This window comes from Garra rufa, chromosome 3, assembly GCF_049309525.1.
Source record: "Garra rufa chromosome 3, GarRuf1.0, whole genome shotgun sequence".
Taxonomy (NCBI): Eukaryota; Metazoa; Chordata; class Actinopteri; order Cypriniformes; family Cyprinidae; genus Garra; species Garra rufa.
In genome coordinates, this window is record NC_133363.1 from 11465760 (window position 1) to 11483167 (window position 17408).

Sequence of the window (17408 nt, forward strand, 5' to 3'; positions counted from 1 at the left end):
AAATATATGATATTTAGGCAAAATAAGAAAAATGTACTTAATGAGTCCCTTGTTGTTGGGACTCATATGGCCAACATTTTTGTTGTCGTCAGTGTCAAAAGAGGTCTCAAAATTATCAGCCATTTTTGGAATGGGTTCAAATACACAAAAATGCTGAAAAAACAAAGAATTTGTTGAAACCGAAGGATTTTTTTCTAAAGAACAGTGGGCAGTTTAACTTTTTAAGACAAACAAGGGACGTATAAACAACTAAACTATATGTAAACGTCTTTAAGTGAAATATCTTCATATTCAGGTCATTACTAAATAAAAAATGTTCAAATAATGAACATTTTGCGGATTCTACAAGGTGTATGTAAACTTTTGACATCAACTGTATATTCTTTTTTAATACTCATGACTCCTTTCTAAATGCCAACATCAAATGTTAAAGCTGCAATTAAAACCAATGAATTATATTCATTGTAAGGTTAGAAAATCTCAACTATGTGCTTTAGGGTCATAAGTATTCAGCTAATGAAAAAAAAGGGAGAGATCTGTTGCTCTAATGAATAAAACGGCAATTTCTTTTTTCTCTCCTGTCTATTAATTTTTATTTGAGGTGTGGAATCAATGACCTTGTCTGAGTCAAGGTTTGGAAATGCGCATTTTTGGATTTTTCGCCAAAGCTTTCAGATAATTTCGATGTATGATGCAGCTCTGGTTTTACTGATCTGATAGTGTCAAATACCAGCACAACAAATATGTCTAGAAGTGTGATTCTTTTATAGATTTAAAGCTGTTTGCCTGCCTCAAATCACCTGTTTTTCTAAGCCAGGAATAACAATTTGGAGGGAAAAAATATGCTCACTGGCTTTTATATGTGTGAAACTGAGAACACATTCTTTCTAAAATGAACATTTAACTGTTTTCAAATGGCAAAGTGTGGAAAAAACAGGTTATTTTCCATAGTGAAGAAGCAGCCCCATAGTGAGCACTACGTGAGGCTGAGCTCTGCTTGTTCTCTTGAATTCTGTTAAAGAGCACACTCTATAGCAAACAGTAAATCACTTACTGAGTTCCTGGGAAACAAAATGTGTATGTATATTCTGGTTTTCCCAGAAGAGGCAAAACTGTCACCTTTACCTATAAGTATAGATTACAACATTATCTCTAATGGCGGAAGAGACACTTATGTATGAAGGAATAGGTCTGTGAGCAGATATAAACTCTGCAGGGGATCTCCAAAGCCCCTGCAGCAGGTTTTCTTGAGTTCAGTTAAAGGTAAACCAGGAGAAATAAGAAATGCCATGTACCACATTGCATGCTGGGAGGTATTAAAAGTGTAACATTGGTCAAAACGGGAGGTGAGAAATTATCCGGGGTTCAGAAATTGGTCAGCTTTAGTTTTTCACTCTTGCATTCCCTGTGCAGTGTGAATCAAGTTCTTTGCACTCTTAATGTAATATTGGTAATATTATGAATCTTAGTGATCATAGACACCACATTTAATTGGATGCTAATAAAAACTGCCCAGTATAGGTTACAGTAGTATACAGAAGAACAGCTGTAGTGTAAAATAAATGATTAATATTAGTAGTAGTAGTAGCTGCAGCAGTAGTCGCAGTGGTAGTGTATTTATCTTAAATGCTCGTTTTTTTATTTATTTTTATTTTACAATAAATTATTACAATTAGGGGTGGGCGATATGGTAAAAATATCATATCACGATTTTTTCAAGAAATATCACGATTCACGATTTTATCACGATTCTTTGTCATGTTGGTTTTACTTTTTTACAAGTTGTCTGAGTAGTACAGCCAAATTAATTTTTCTATTTTAAAACCAAAACCTTACAAGGTAACAAAATATAAAATAAAAAGAATGGCAGATATTTAAGCCAAAGTGGGCGAAGACAAAAAATCTTTGTCATTATTTTCTTTGTTTTTAAAAAATAAGAACAAAGATAAGCTACATGTTACAAATACACATACTATACAAATAAAACAAACAGTGCTTTAATTTTCAGGTACAGTCCATGTATATATCAGTAGCATTCAAGAAATTTAATTAACAAATATAAAAATAAAACACTATATACATTATATACATAAATTATACATAGAAGCAACATTTAAAGCAACTGTATTGAAGTTCTTCAGTCAAGAGCAGTGAGTGATTTTCCTTTGTGTTTTGTTTTATTAGTGTATCATCACCCAAAAATGACAATTCTGTCATCATTTACTCACTCTCGCATTTTTTTAAGCATAAAACATGCTGAACATAAAACTTATTTTGAATAATGTGGGTAACCAAACAGTAGCTGCGGGTCCCCAGTTACTTCCATATATTTTATTTATTTATTTTAAGTCAGTAGGGACCAGCTACTGTTACCCACATTCTTCAAAATATCTTCTTTTGTGTTAAGCACAAGAAAAAAAAATTAATAGAGATTTAGGACATGTGAGTGACAACATTTTTGGGTGTACTGTCCATAGATATATATACATAGATGCCTCATTAGCGACTGTTTCTATGGGCCGTTATACGTAAGCCATCCGCCATTTCACTGCGGTCTACTTGACGTCATTCACCCATAGATCTCATAGTAATCACTGAAAATTCGAAAAGCCACAGTCCTGCACAGCCGTTGGTCTGCGAACCTACAGTATGGTGAATGACGTCAAGTGGACCGTTCCAAAATGGCGGACGCATCTACGTGCTTGGAGCGGTCCAATGCGGTATCTATGTATATATATCTATGGTACTGTCCCTTTAATGACAATCGACAGCATGTTTAGCTCTGTCGCAGAGCTGCACGCATCTATACAGACGCGCATCCGTTTTTCTCTTAACTGTTTACTTTCACTTTAGACAACCGACTGTGTTTATATGTAATCCTTGCATGTTTTTGACAGTATAAGCAAATTAAACGCCAAAGATAGCTCAGTTTAGTAATCAGGTGCTGTTTGACAGGCTTTTAGCGCACGTGCTTCAGGTTTACGCGCTCATGAAGCGCATGCCAGAACAGCGCGCGGACCAAATGGCGTTATTTTACCGGCAAGACTTTGAAGCACATTCAAATAATGTACTTTTGTGATCGCGAATATGAATAAGTGCAGTGTCCCGTGAGTGAATGTACAGTATATTAAGACGGAGGCACACTGTAGCACGATACTACGATATTTATTCAAAAGCAGATCGTGGAGACATTTTAATCGTCCACGATCAAAAATCGTCATATCGCACACCCCTAATTACAATACTTAATATTTTATATTGAATATTTTTGTGATAATTACGACGAGTGTTTTAGTGCCACATTAAACAATTAAAAAAATCTAAGATTCGAGAATAGAGAATAAAGTCGAAATATTATGAGAATAAAGTTTAAATTACGAGAATAAAGTTGAAATATTACGAGAATAAAGTCGAAATTGCGAAAATAAAGTCGGAATTGTGAGAATAATATTGAAATGTTTCGAGAATAAAGTCGAAATTATGAGAATAAAGTCGAAATATTATGAGAATAAAGTCGAAATATTACGAGAATAAAGTCGAAATTGCGAAAATAAAGTCGGAATTGTGAGAATAATATTGAAATGTTTCGAGAATAAAGTCGAAATTATGAAAATAAAGTCGAAATATTACGAGAATAAAGTCGAAATATTACGAGAATAAAGTCGAGATTGCGAAAATAAAGTCGGAATTGTGAGAATAATATTGAAATGTTTCGAGAATAAAGTCGAAATTATGAAAATAAAGTCGAAATATTACGAGAATAAAGTCGAAATATTACGAGAATAAAGTCGAGATTGCGAAAATAAAGTCGGAATTGTGAGAATAATATTGAAATGTTTTGAGAATAAAGTAAAAAATTACGAGAATAAAGTCAAAATATTACGAGAATAAAAATCGAAATTATGAGAATAAATTCTAAATGTTTCGAGAATAAGGTCGAAAAGTTTCAAGAATAAAGTCAAAATGTTAGGAATTTCGATTTATTCTCAAAACATTTCAGCACTATTCTCGCAATTTCAACTTTATTCTCAAAATTTTTAGACTGTATTCTTGAAACATTTTGACTTTATTCTCGAAACAGACTTCATTCTCGTAATTTCGACTTTATTCTCGAAACATTTCGACTATATATTTTTTTTAAATTTCGACTTTATTCTCATAATTTTGACTTTATTGTCCAAATATTTGGACTTTATTCTCGAAACATTTCAACATTATTCTTGAAACATTTTGACTTTATTCTCGAAACAGACTTCATTCTCGTAATTTCGACTTTATTCTCGAAACATTTCGACTATATATTTTTTTTAAATTTCTACTTTATTCTCATAATTTTGACTTTATTGTCGAAATATTTGGACTTTATTCTCGAAACATTTCAACATTATTCTTGAAACATTTTGACTTTATTCTCGAAACATTTCGACTATATATTTTTTTTAAATTTCGACTTTATTCTCATAATTTTGACTTTATTGTCGAAATATTTGGACTTTATTCTTGAAACATTTCAACATTATTCTCGCAATTTCGACTTTATTCTCGCAATTTCTACTTTATTCTCATAATATTTAGACTTAATTCTCGAAATATTTTGACTTTATTCTCGAAACAGACATTCTAATAATTTGACTAATATTTTGACTTTATTTGCGTAAGTTTGACTTAATTCTCATTTTAGATTTGTAGTTTTTTAACATGGCAATAAAGCGGCGTCGTAAATAATAATATACTATTAATTAATGATTTATTTATTATTATTAATATCTTTTTATAGCCATATTGATATATATAATCCCAAAAATGTTGGCCAAATTGTTCAGTCCTACAAACAAGCACAGTAAATCAGATTTATTTATTTATTTATTCTTTGCATTTAAAACTGCAATCATAATATGATTTTACCTTGTTGTCATCCATTCAGTAGTCAAAATATTCAGTTGAAAAAATTGTGTTCTAAACCTCTTAAATAAATTATAAAACCAAAGCATGTTGATAAATTACCGGTTAAGATGGCACTTAACCCTAATTTTGCACAACATGCAAAATGTTTCTGGTTGCTAAACATTTTAGCACTGCAGATGATTAAAATTGCTACTTCACCATGGACAACAATGAGACCGCCACAGTTTTAAAACATTAATTATAATCTTTGACCAGTGCAACTCAAGCCATGTCATGTCAACATTCACTTCACTGAAGTGACTCATTTCCTGGAACTGTCTGTCATGGTAAGATGTTCCTGTATGTCGGATAACAGCATTGCTTAATCAAACCTCTGCATCTCCATCATGCACAGTGCTATTAAGCAGCGCTTGAGTTGTGAAGTGCATATGGCTTTATCTTTATCTCATAATCATTTGAATTCATCTGGTTGCTAGGAAGCAGAAGCATTAGAGACCACAGGTCTACTGGAGAACTCTTAGGATGGTCTCTAATGAGAAGAACAAACACTCAACCACTATGCATATCCATAATGTCAATATGATGAACCAGAAATGCACTTTTAGAAGAAGTGTGGACTTCAGTGAGACCTCAAGCTCTAATTAAATTATTCTGTTCAACAGACAAACAGGTACAATGTTATTTTATAGTAAATGCAGTATCATTCTCTCTGTAAAAATGCCAAATGAGGACGGGTAGGTGTGGCGTGTTATAAGGCTGAGCGGTGCCGGCCATGACCTACCTGATTGGGGTCGTGTGATGGCGCTCTCATACACAGGGATTCCCTCCCCCACATTGTTGAAGGCCTTCAGTGTGATAACGTAGTGCGAGCTGGGATCTGGCAGGGAGAAAGCCAATCATTTAGCTAATCAAGCCCGCAGCTCCTCTGAGAGCTTCAACCATATTCATCATCCTAGCAGGGGTGCATATTTAAACACCATTATTGATTCTCGCTCTCGTGTAATTAGATGAATTACGAAAACTTAAATTATGCTGTTTCTTCTGATGATTATTTTTCTCCTTCCTTCAAATGTAATTACAACGGGGTGGAGAGCGGGCTAAATCTCCCACTCTCGAGTACCTGCAATCCATTTACCCCGTTCTGTTTACTTTAATTCACTTTTAGAGGCAACGGAGCTGTTTCTTCGCTGCTACTTTGTGTTTGTCGGATGAGGGTGTGAATAATGTTTAGAAACATAAATTAAAATTACTGACTCGGTTTCCACTGAGCTTTAGTGGATAATATAGTTCCATGGTTTTATAGGATATTAATATGGTAAAACTGAGTATGTATCATTACAATAAGACTGCATTATGGTAATACCATAGTATTCTTTGAATTAAGTACCAAATATCAAGTCACATAGTTATCTCTATATAGTAACATCTAAACTGCTTTTTTCTTTTTTTCACAATTTATAGTCCTACATGGCAAAAAAAAAAAAGACCTTACCTTTTCTATACATATATTTTTTTATTTAAATGCTCAAACTCAAATATTCAATTTACAGTTAAGGTCTAAAGTTTAGATACACCTTGCAGAATCTGCTAAATTATTTTACCAAAATAAGAGGGGTCATACAAAATGCATGTTATTTTTTACTTAGCACTGACCTGAGTAAGATATTTCACATAAAAGACGTTTGCATATAGTCCACAAGAGAAAATAATAGATGAATTTATAAAAATGAGTACACTTGATTCATAATACTGTGTTGTTACCTGAATGATCCACAGTGCTGTTTTTTGTTTAGTGATTTACTTGTTCATGAGTCCCTTGTTTGTCCTGAACAGTTAAACTGCCTGCTGTTCTTCAGAAAAATTCTTTAGGTCCCACCAAATTCTTTGGCTTTTCAGCATTTTTGTGTATTTGAACCCTTTCCAACAATGACTGTATGATTTTGACATCCATCTTTTCACACTGAGGACAACTGAGGGACTCATTTGCAACTATTACTGAAGGTGTAAACACTTGCTCATAATCCAGAAGGAAAAATGATGCATTAAGATCTAGGGGTGAACACTTTTGTACATAATGAATACATCTTTTTTTTATTTTGCCAAAATATCATACTTTTTCATTTAGTACTGCCCTTCAGAAGCTACAGAAGATACTTACATGTTGCCCAGAAGACAAAATATGTTAAATTTACCCTGATCTTCTTAATGCATTGTGTTTCTTTCTGGAGCATCAGTGAGCATTTGAACCTTCTTTAATAGTCCCTCAACTGTTCAGGCCAAACAAGGGAGTCATGAACAACTATCACTAAACTAATGAACAGGGTCATTTTTATAAATTCAACTATTATTTACACTTGAGGATTATATGTAATAATATTTTATTCATATTTTGACAAAATAATGAACATTTTCCAGATTCCGCAAGGTGAATGCAAACTTTTGACCTTAACTGTAAATGTTCAGACATTCATAATAAATATATAATTTTACTAAAAAGCATTTTAAAAATTACTTTTACCCAAAATGTATTTAAAGACTGAAAAGACTGAAGATGTATTTTCCTGCCCCCTTAAAGCAGATGTTTTTTTCATAAACAAAGTAATGAAGTCTCTTACTCAAGTTCTCAATGGTGTAGTATCTCTGTTTGTAGTCCACTTTAATGGTCTGGGCATGAGGGCTGCCGATCCCATAGGCGATAGTGTAACCCCTCACCACAATGTCCTGGTTCTCGGGGGGTGTCCAACTCACTACAATGCTGTTCACAAGTGGCCGCACATGCAAGGAGCTCGGGACGTCTGGCACAGTTGTCTCTGAAACAAAAGAATAAGCAAAATTTGAAAAATGTAGCACTTTATTCTCCTAATCAAGCACCAGTGCTTACAAGATGTCTGCCTGTTTTTACCATCCAGATCGCTCTCAAACGTCTCAGCAGTGGTCCAATCTGTGGCTGGACCCGTGCCGTTGACCGTAATGGCTGACACTCGCAACATATACTCAGTGCCTCGCTGCAGACCTGAAAAATACAAGACGAACATCAATACAGGCTTTTGATTCACAATGGTTCTACAAATACTGTACATATTCACAAGCTTTCCCTGTATACATACCGAACCAGCATATGTTGCTATTTTTTCAATAAGGTTGAGAAATAAAGAATCACCTTTAGTTAAGAGTGCAAAAATATCACTCAGTGTTTACTATGATGTTCTGAGCAGTTTCTAGAGCGCAGCTAGTTCGAATTACTAAGTATGAGCAATAGTAAAGGTGAAGAACCACATCTCAATCAACCAGTCAGCTCATTTCTCTGGAAACAAACAGAAAGACGTCTCACAACGCTCAATCCATTTATGGAGACAAAATCGATAACCACCCCCGCATCATCATCATTGGCTCTGCTGTGCAACATACTGACCTACACGCTACAGCACTGCCTAGAGTGCTGATTTATAAAGGTCTGCCTCTACAAATTTGTATCACACTGGACTGATGTTAAACAACAATATGAGAACTGACTGATTCCAGAGGGGAAAAGCAAAAAGCGTTCATAATTTCACATGTCTGATGCCGGGGGCATGTTCTGGTTTTCACAGATGAGGAAATGTCTGCTGTCTTTAAATAAGCCAGAGGTAGTAATTGCTTTAAAATGTTGATAAGCGTCTGCTTAGTTAGAGTGTTGAATGCAAAAGCCAGAGCTGTTCCTATGGCCTTGTGGGAGATAGCAACACTCCACTTCAAGCCTTTGAACTAACAAACATCTCATCTCAACTCAACTGGAACAGAAAACAACCATTATGCTCTTTGATGCTAACCACAGCACGACACCAATGACGCTGTTGAAATATATTTGGAATATAATTCTCACTTTTGTTTCATTAACGGGAGTTTGTCACTTTTGTCGCTTTTTTTTGCAGGCTCATCTATTTTGTAATGTCTGAGAAATATATTTTTTCCAAAGTACAAAATTTACTGGCAGTATCAAGAGTAGGATGGCCACTGGGGCAGATAATAGATTTAAAAAAATGAATCAAATTAACTACACGACACACTAATTAATTATTCAAATAGGATCACGACAGATGAATAAATGTGTCAGTTTTGTTCATTATTTTTCTTAATTAATTGTGCTAAATTAACTTGAAGTAACTAATTTGACAGGCCTAGAATAATATTTTATAATCTTTGCATATATGGGCCATTCTACAGAACTGGTTCGAAGTCAGAGTTGAAAATGTTGTTTCTCCACAAATTTTGTATGTATGCAAATTGTGTAATATCCAAGGTCAGGACTTGAAATTGCGACCGTTTTGGTCACACACGCTCCCAAAATTTAATCGGCGTGACCTCAAATTATTTTTGGGAGCATTTGTGCGAGTGTGAGAAATTGTTGTGGTGTGACTCGGTTTCATTTCTATACAAAACTTTCGCTAGCCTAACTACTGCACAGACTGCTGTGAGCTGATACAGTGACAGGTTTGTCGTTCTCTCCAACATTACATAACCATTTAAACTTCATCTTTACATTATTACCTTTAATGCAGATTTGAGATATTAGCCATCAATCACTCCCTGTCACTAACACTGCACTCAGATGAACTAGGAACCTGCTGTTTTTATTAATTCTTGTCCCTTGCTAAGGTGTAAAATAAATATATAAAAAGGCCTTTTAGAATCAGCCCATTTGCTTTCATTGGCAATCAGAATCGGGCATGAAGAATCAAGATCGGCACATTGCTAAAAAGAAATTGGGTGCTCCTAAATTTTTTTTTGGTGCTCCTAACTTTTTGAGCTTGGGAGCACCAGTGCTACCAAGTAAAGAAGTTTATTTCGAGCCCTGAAGGTACACATTTCTATTAATTGTCTATTTAAATCTCAAATTGTACTTTCAGAAAGTTTTGGAATATTTATCCTCTTCCTAAATTTGTCACTATCGAAACACAGTGATATATAATTTAATAAGAATGGTTATATTGACCTATTAAGATTCTGCTTACACCTATTCTTTCTATTTTAATAAAAGGTTTTCAGAGGTAAATCAATAAAAATAACATTTTAACAATATTCTAAGTGGGATTTATGAGATTTATTGTATTTTGAATCAAATTTTACTTTGTAAAAGGCAAAGAGTTGATATTTCAAACTTAAGGATTTATTAGTCTGAATATACATTGAACCAAACACTTTCATAACATCTTAGTTGACAATTTAGTATACTTTATTTTTGACAAAACATCCTATTTTCGGTAGAGACAGTAATGTTTTGGTAGCAAACATATCACATTACAGAATTTTAACCCACATACTAAAACACTACTAAAACACTAAAAAATGTGCATATCTGTTTTGAAATTTTCTTTATTTCCACCAAATTAATGATTATGTGTTTCCTTTTGTCACTACCGAAACAATGATGATATGTCGGTCATGACTGTTTTGTTAGTGACAATTTTATGGGATAACACCCCCCCAAAAAAACACAAAAATGTCACTATCGAAACGTCACCAAATGTTTAGTAAGTGACTGTTTCGGTAGTGACAATTTGAGATACTTTTGAACATATAGCTTAAAGATGCTAATCAGCACATGGTTAGCTAGCACAGTTCTATTGTACACATATAAAAACTAAAAAAGTGTGTATAATTTAACGAAAAATGGTGTTCGGTAGTGACATTCTTTAAAGTTAAACACTGATTTGTCAGACTTTTGAACACATTTACCTCAAAATGATGGACTAAAACATACACTGTTTCGGTAGTGAAATTAAAATGCTGAACACAATTTTTTTAGGGCTTCTGATATTTTAAATATTATTGTGGGTTTCAATAGATATAAAAATATAATATGTAAAAATGTATAATATGTTCATATTTTAAAATGTTTATTTATTTATTTGTTAGTCAAATTTCATGACACACTTTTTCAATTATTCAAATAGGATCAGGGTGCATGAATAAATATTTTTTCATAAATTATTGTGCAAAATAAACTCTAACGATTACAACCAACAGGCCAGAAGCTCAATGTTGGTGTTCAACCACAACTAAATTGTAAACAGAAAGCTCAAAGTTGGGAAACCACAGCTCCAAAACTAGAAACATATTTCTGCTTCCTCTACCCTTACCCGTCTGATCCAGACCTTTTAGGCTCAAAACGTCACCTGTGGTGAGAACATAAATAAGTATTTTTCTATTTTTGGAGCTGTGGTGAGGCAACTTTGATCTTCCTAAGCAACTAAACCGACAGGTCTCTCTGTCTAACTACCTATCTATCTATTATGAAAGCCAGTTTCTGCCACTGAATAATCAATAAAAAAGGTAACTGTGACTTTTTATTTCACAATTCGAATTATTTCTCGCAATTGCGGGTTTACATCTCACAGTTCTGAACTTTTTTTCAGAACTGTCATATAAACACAATTCTGACTTTTTTCACGCAGCTGTGAGTTTGTATCTTGCAATTCTTACTTTTTTTCTCACAATTGTGAGATATATTATAATCTCGCAATTGTGAGTCTAGTAAAAGTCTAGTACTGAGGAGTACTAAAAATCTGATATGTTCACAGAATTGCGAGTTTATATCACACAATTCTGACTTAATTTCTCAGAATTGCAAGTTTATATCTCGGAATTCTGACTTCAGAAGTCAGAATTGTGAGACATAAACTCGCAATTTTGTGAACATATCACACTTTTTTTCTCCTTAGAACTGAACTTTATAACTCACAGTTGCGAGTTTATATCACACAATTGCAACTTTATTCCTTAGAACTGCAAGTTTATATCATGCAACTCTCACAGTTCTGACTTTATAACTCACAATTCTGAGTTTATATCTCACAATTCTGAGATAATTCTTAATAACCTTATTTATTTTTTATTCATTAGCGGAAACAGGCTTCCATAATCTATCTATCTATCTATTAATTAAAATAACCAGAAATTAAATTAACACCTAAAAGAACATTTACCACATAAAAAAAAAAAAATCACATTATTTTACCATTTGGGAAAAAATGCAGAAATGACAGATTCTGCATTGTCAAGTCCGTCAGCAGATTTTATAACTGAGCTCAGCCAAATGACACAGTTGACTGACCGAAGTTGACAGCTTGACAACCAAATATGTGTCTGTCCTTCTGAGTTTGAGATGTCTCTCAGCTTACCATCTATGAGCTGGTAGAGCTGAGATCCTGAAGTAATCTCGGCCGCCTCGCTCTTCCTCGTCCCCTTCCTGTAGCGGATCTTATAGCCGGTGATCTCACCGTTTTGAGCATCTGCTGGTGGAGGCTGCCATCTGACCATGATGCTCTACAAAGTTAACACATTTGAGAAAACCAAAAAAACATCCTCAGTATCACACATTCAGATTTCATTCCAAAGCACAGTGTATCAAAGGGGAGAATTAGCACTGCACCTCCTCCAGGCACCTACAGTACATGCAAAGTCACCATAGTAACAATTCAGAGTGCAGGCATCTAACTCTAAGTCATCGACTCCCTGAGGCATCCATTAGAGAACGTGATCATCTCGCACATAAAGCACGTGCAAGTATATCAGTCCTGCAGCAGAGGGCATTGGGCGAGTGGCAGAGACCGGCCCACACCGAACCCATGAATAATAGATAAAGCTGTGAAGTGTAGAGGAGCCTGCGGGAATGCGGCTCAGGATGGATGGAGGAGGCTAGCTGCAGGGCCCGTGGTGCCTGCTGGGATAATGAAGGCAGGGAGAGGGGCCGCCCAGCGTGGGTGGGGAATTAATTAACAGTATCCACAGTTGCCGTGTTCGCGGGCCGTGAGGGAATAAACCGAATTAAATCTGCACCATGTATGCAATTACTGTATTTCAATTTCCTACCAATTCCAGTTTACCTCACTAACTACTGCTTGTGTTTTCAGCCAAACAAACTTGTATTAATTGACTTATGGGTCACAGGGGTGCACAGTGGTACCAGTGGGGGCCTCACACGCGGTAAGTCATTGTGTTCATTATACGCACCCAGACTCAATTCCCCCTGTCTTTTGCGTAGCACCCCAGGACCACAGGAGGGGGTCCTGAAACAGTCCGTAGAAGCCCGCTAATTAACCATCGTCTCATGCAATATACAAAACCCATAAAAAAAAAGCTTCTGTCTGGGACTTAAACCCTTTTTATTATTCAGTGCTAATTACTGAGCCATAAAACCCATTATAGGTTTGAAAGAGTGTGAATCTGTGTATACCCACAATGCAAAGAGACTGCAGTTAAACTGGATTGTTACAGTTGTGCCTGTGCAAAATTAGCTGTCATTGTACTTGGGTGCGCTGGGTGTTTGCTAGGACATTGTTAGGTGGTTTTGCTGAATGGTTTATATGCTATTGCGAGTGTGTTTTACTTTTAAGTCTTGACCTATAGACCTAATGTGGCAGAGATACAAGCAAGCAGTCCTCTCATGTTAGTAGCTCTATAGCATCGCTGTTGAAGTGTAATTAGCTGGTGAAGTGGATTTACTTATTGTTTAGAGTTTAATTCTTTAATTAATTAATTAATCTATATTTTTTTTACTAGTCATGGTGTTTTGTCTGTTATCTGCTTTGCTTTGGCAATGTTGTCTGTTAAACACTCATAAAATATAGCTAATAATGGATAATGTATATATAACCTAAACCTACTTTGGTTCATTAGGATTTGATTGGATTTATGTATTGTTGTTTGCTAATTGCTGCGATTTTAATGGTTGTTGGAAGAGAGGGACTATTGTCCAAAAATCGCAGGGTTATTATACTTAACTAAAACTAAAACCATTAAAAAAAATAAATAAAATGAAATGTAGTTTTAAAACAAGTGAAATGAAATAAAAAGTAAAAAAAATAAAAATAAAACAAAAACACTTTACAAAATCACCAAAAATTTAACTTTATTCAAATAAGAAAAAAAAAAAGATTATATATTATTTAGAAAACCTGTAATGACCTAAATCAATGATTTAAAAAAAAAAAACATTTTTGCCAAATCCAGGTAATTTACTATAGAAATATGATGTTTTGGATACTTCCCATGCTTGTTTGGAATCACCTATTGCATGTGCTCAGCAAGTTTCGTGAAGTTTTGAGGGTTTTTTTTAGGCTTTATAGGCTTTTGGGTATATTTTTTTTTCTAAATGACCCCGTTATAGCTTCCCAAAGGGTATGTTTCAACATTTTTAGCTAGTTATTGACCTATGGATTCTTGAGGATGCACAGAAGTGTTTTTTTTTTTTTTCACTGAAAAACCTAGGACTAGTTTGCAAAAGTATTTTTTTTTTAACATTTTTTCAATCATTTAACAAACAGCTTGACTGACAGCAGTGGTTCTAGAGTCAAAGCCTATCGCTTGATATGAATATTGTGTTTGAAAAATGCAGTATACAATTGTTTATGACCTTGAGAAATGCAATATTTCTCCCCAGAGGTCGATTTCTTTCAAATTTCTCACAGACCTTTGAGAGTTTGGCGGAGATATCTTATTCCATTCAAAAGTGACAGAGTGTTGAAAGTTCAAGTGTTTTTTTGATAATTATTGATATTCACTCTCCAGGGAATCTTCCTGCACTGGTTTGGTTCTGATCAGGCGAAAAGCCTAGAACTAGTTCACAAAAGAAGGTGTTTCAAAAAAATGGTAAATATCCGAAAATTATGTCCTTTTCGCCAACAAAATTTCAGGTGACGGACGAATCTGAAGCACGTTTTGTTTGGCAGGAGCCAAGAATTCCAACATAAGACATTTGAGTCTGCGACGAATGGTTTAGGAGTTATGCCCCCATCACGCCAATTTTGGCGAGTGTTGGTGTTGTTATAGATGGTGTGTTTACTACCATGCCTCCAAATTTCAAGTGTCTACGACTTACGGGTTGAACCCCTAAAAATGCAAATATTCTTGCTAGTAAAATATCACTGTGGAGTCACATGTTGTGAGAGGGAGGGGAAGTTATTTTGAAATTAAATTTGATAAAACATATTCCATGAAAAATAAAAACTGTCAATTTTGATTTCATGGTGACTTTAATACTTAGGATCTGGGGTTTGTTGAAATTCCCAGGATGTGCAAAAGCAAACGTCATGTTTGCCTTAGCAAACAGCATGAAATAAAAGTGCTAAATGTATTATTGAAGCCCAAGATACTTGTATACATATGACTAGAAATATAAACAGACTCATGAATAAAAACAACAGGAGGAAGACTCGTATTCCCCGGCAGCTAAACAAATATAAATTGTATCTCGAGAAAGAGGGGGAGGTGTACACAGAGGAAGAATGAATGAGGATGTAAAGCTTTGTGACAGCATTCTAGCTGAGCACAGATGTGCTGCTCATCACAGTTAAATCACAGCAACAGATGAGCGCCTTCATCAGAGCTACTGTACACTTCACCCAGCAGCAGCTGGTGGCACACGGCCGGAGCCCAAACAACCTGACAGTCATTCAGACTTACCTTAGAGTTCAGCACTTCAACCGTCATGTTCTGTGGTGGAGCACTGGGGACTGAACAGAAGGAGAAGAGTATTAGTTTACATATCCTCAGCTTTTATTAAGGGAAGACACTACAGGTGAACAGGGTCATGTTTTTTTACTCATCTCATAAAATACTTTCCACCGTTTACTATTCATAATACATTAAAGGGATAGTTCACCCAAAAATGAAAAATCAAAGACATTTTAAAGAATGTTGGTAACCGAACAGTTGATGTTAGCCATTGTATGGAACAAAAATACAATGGAAGTCAATGGCTACCGTCAACTGTTCGGTTACCTACTGTACATTCTTCTTTTGTGCACAACAGAAGAAGGAAACTCATACAGGTTTGGAACAACTTAAGGTTAGGAAATGATTACAGAATGTTTGGGCAAAGAAAGCCTTTAAGACATTGTGTTTTCTGTAACATATGGAAGCCCATTTCTGCCACTGAATAAAAAATGAAAGAAAAAAAATATTGCGACTTTTTATCTCAATTCTGGCATTTTTTTCTTAGCATTACGTGATATAATTTATCTCTTGAAATTCTGACTTCATAGTCAGTTATAAAGTTATAAAGTCCAATTTTGAGGGAAAAAAAAAGATTAATATGTTCTCACAATTGATAGTTTATGTCTTGCAATTCTGACTTTATTTCTCAGAATTGTGGGTTAATTTCTCTGAATGTATAACTTGCAATTGCGAGAAAAATTCAGAATCATGAGATGTAAACTTGCAATTGTGAGAAAAAAAGTCAGAATAGTGAGATAAAAAGTCGTCATCTAGTATTGGAAACGGGCTTCCATAGTAACTTTATGTTCTAATATTCAAACGTTTAAATATTAATAATTAAATATGCACTTTATTGCATATATTTTCAGAACAATAAACTCTATGCATGAGAAAAAACTCATTTTGAGAAAGTATTCTAATTGAAATCCACAGAAACAGATAAAGAGTAGTAACATAACAAATAAATGTATGTTTTGGATATTTTCTTTCCACTTGACAGAAAGAAGTCAACGTCTCATAACTGACCTGGAAGAACAATGGTTTTGTCTTTAGTATCTTGTCTTAAATGGCTCTCTGGTGTACTGGTTTCTGATTCTGGTTAATACCAGGACAAAGCAGCCAAAACATTTTATATAATGACCACTAAACTGTAATTTCACCACTGTCTATGGCTTCTTTCATATTTCTCGTAGCACTACATCATGGCATTTTAACGCCATTTTTGCCAACACAATTTAAAATGGTAACTGACACCATCCTGCAGAAACTGTAAGAAAAATGGCCTAGGTAGACTAATTTTACAGTGGGCATAAAACTTTTAACAGGTGGCTGGAAGCTCATGTGTCCCCAGTCGAACTATACTGTAATAACTGCAAAATAAATTTTCATAGGTGGTAACAAATCTTTATGCCCAGTTTTTTTTTTTAATTCACTCACCACTCACAGGTGTGGCATAAAGCGAATTTTGGACCCTGGTGATATTGCTCTGTTGATGTAACAACAACAGGGATATAGATGATAGTTGGTTTATTGCTGGCTTTGTTTATAGCCTAGAGCTCTTGTATGACACCCCTTATTACGATTACTATGAGAAGCAAAAAACTGCAGGGGTTTGGGGAAGAATGGAGGAAACTGATAAGCAAGACAATTATAAGTACCGTCAGAGTATGTGCGCACGGATATGTCTTCAGTGGACACTCCAGGTCCATGTTTGTTATAGGCCACAACTCTGAAACTGTACTCCGTGAACTTCTTCAATCCAGTCATGGTGTGTGACAGTGTGTTCACATCCAGATCCTGAGAGATTAGAGATACAGGCTGAATTACGACATAAGAAACAAAATTATAAACTAAGAATGCGCTGAAATATAAATTTAAACATTTTGACTGATACTGATAATTATTGATTTCATTAATAATAATTAACAATGCATAAATACATCTGTGTTGTTAAAAATATATATATTTGACTTAAAAATTTTAAATAATTCAGAATTGAGTTATTTATTTCCACATATTTATACATT

General features: G+C 34.7%; 1 protein-coding gene across 1 annotated transcript in view; it reads right to left on the minus strand.

Moving 5' to 3' along the window:
• Window positions 1-17408, minus strand: part of LOC141330991 (neogenin-like) — a 75543-nt gene that overhangs the window by 16474 nt on the left and 41661 nt on the right. Inside the window, exons 9-14 of the mRNA XM_073835810.1 lie at window positions 17040-17178; window positions 15349-15398; window positions 12066-12210; window positions 7808-7918; window positions 7521-7715; window positions 5687-5782 (exon numbers count right to left, since the gene is read on the minus strand). Of these exons, the coding sequence (XP_073691911.1) occupies window positions 5687-5782; window positions 7521-7715; window positions 7808-7918; window positions 12066-12210; window positions 15349-15398; window positions 17040-17178 (736 nt within the window). The remainder of the gene's footprint in view (window positions 1-5686; window positions 5783-7520; window positions 7716-7807; window positions 7919-12065; window positions 12211-15348; window positions 15399-17039; window positions 17179-17408) is intronic.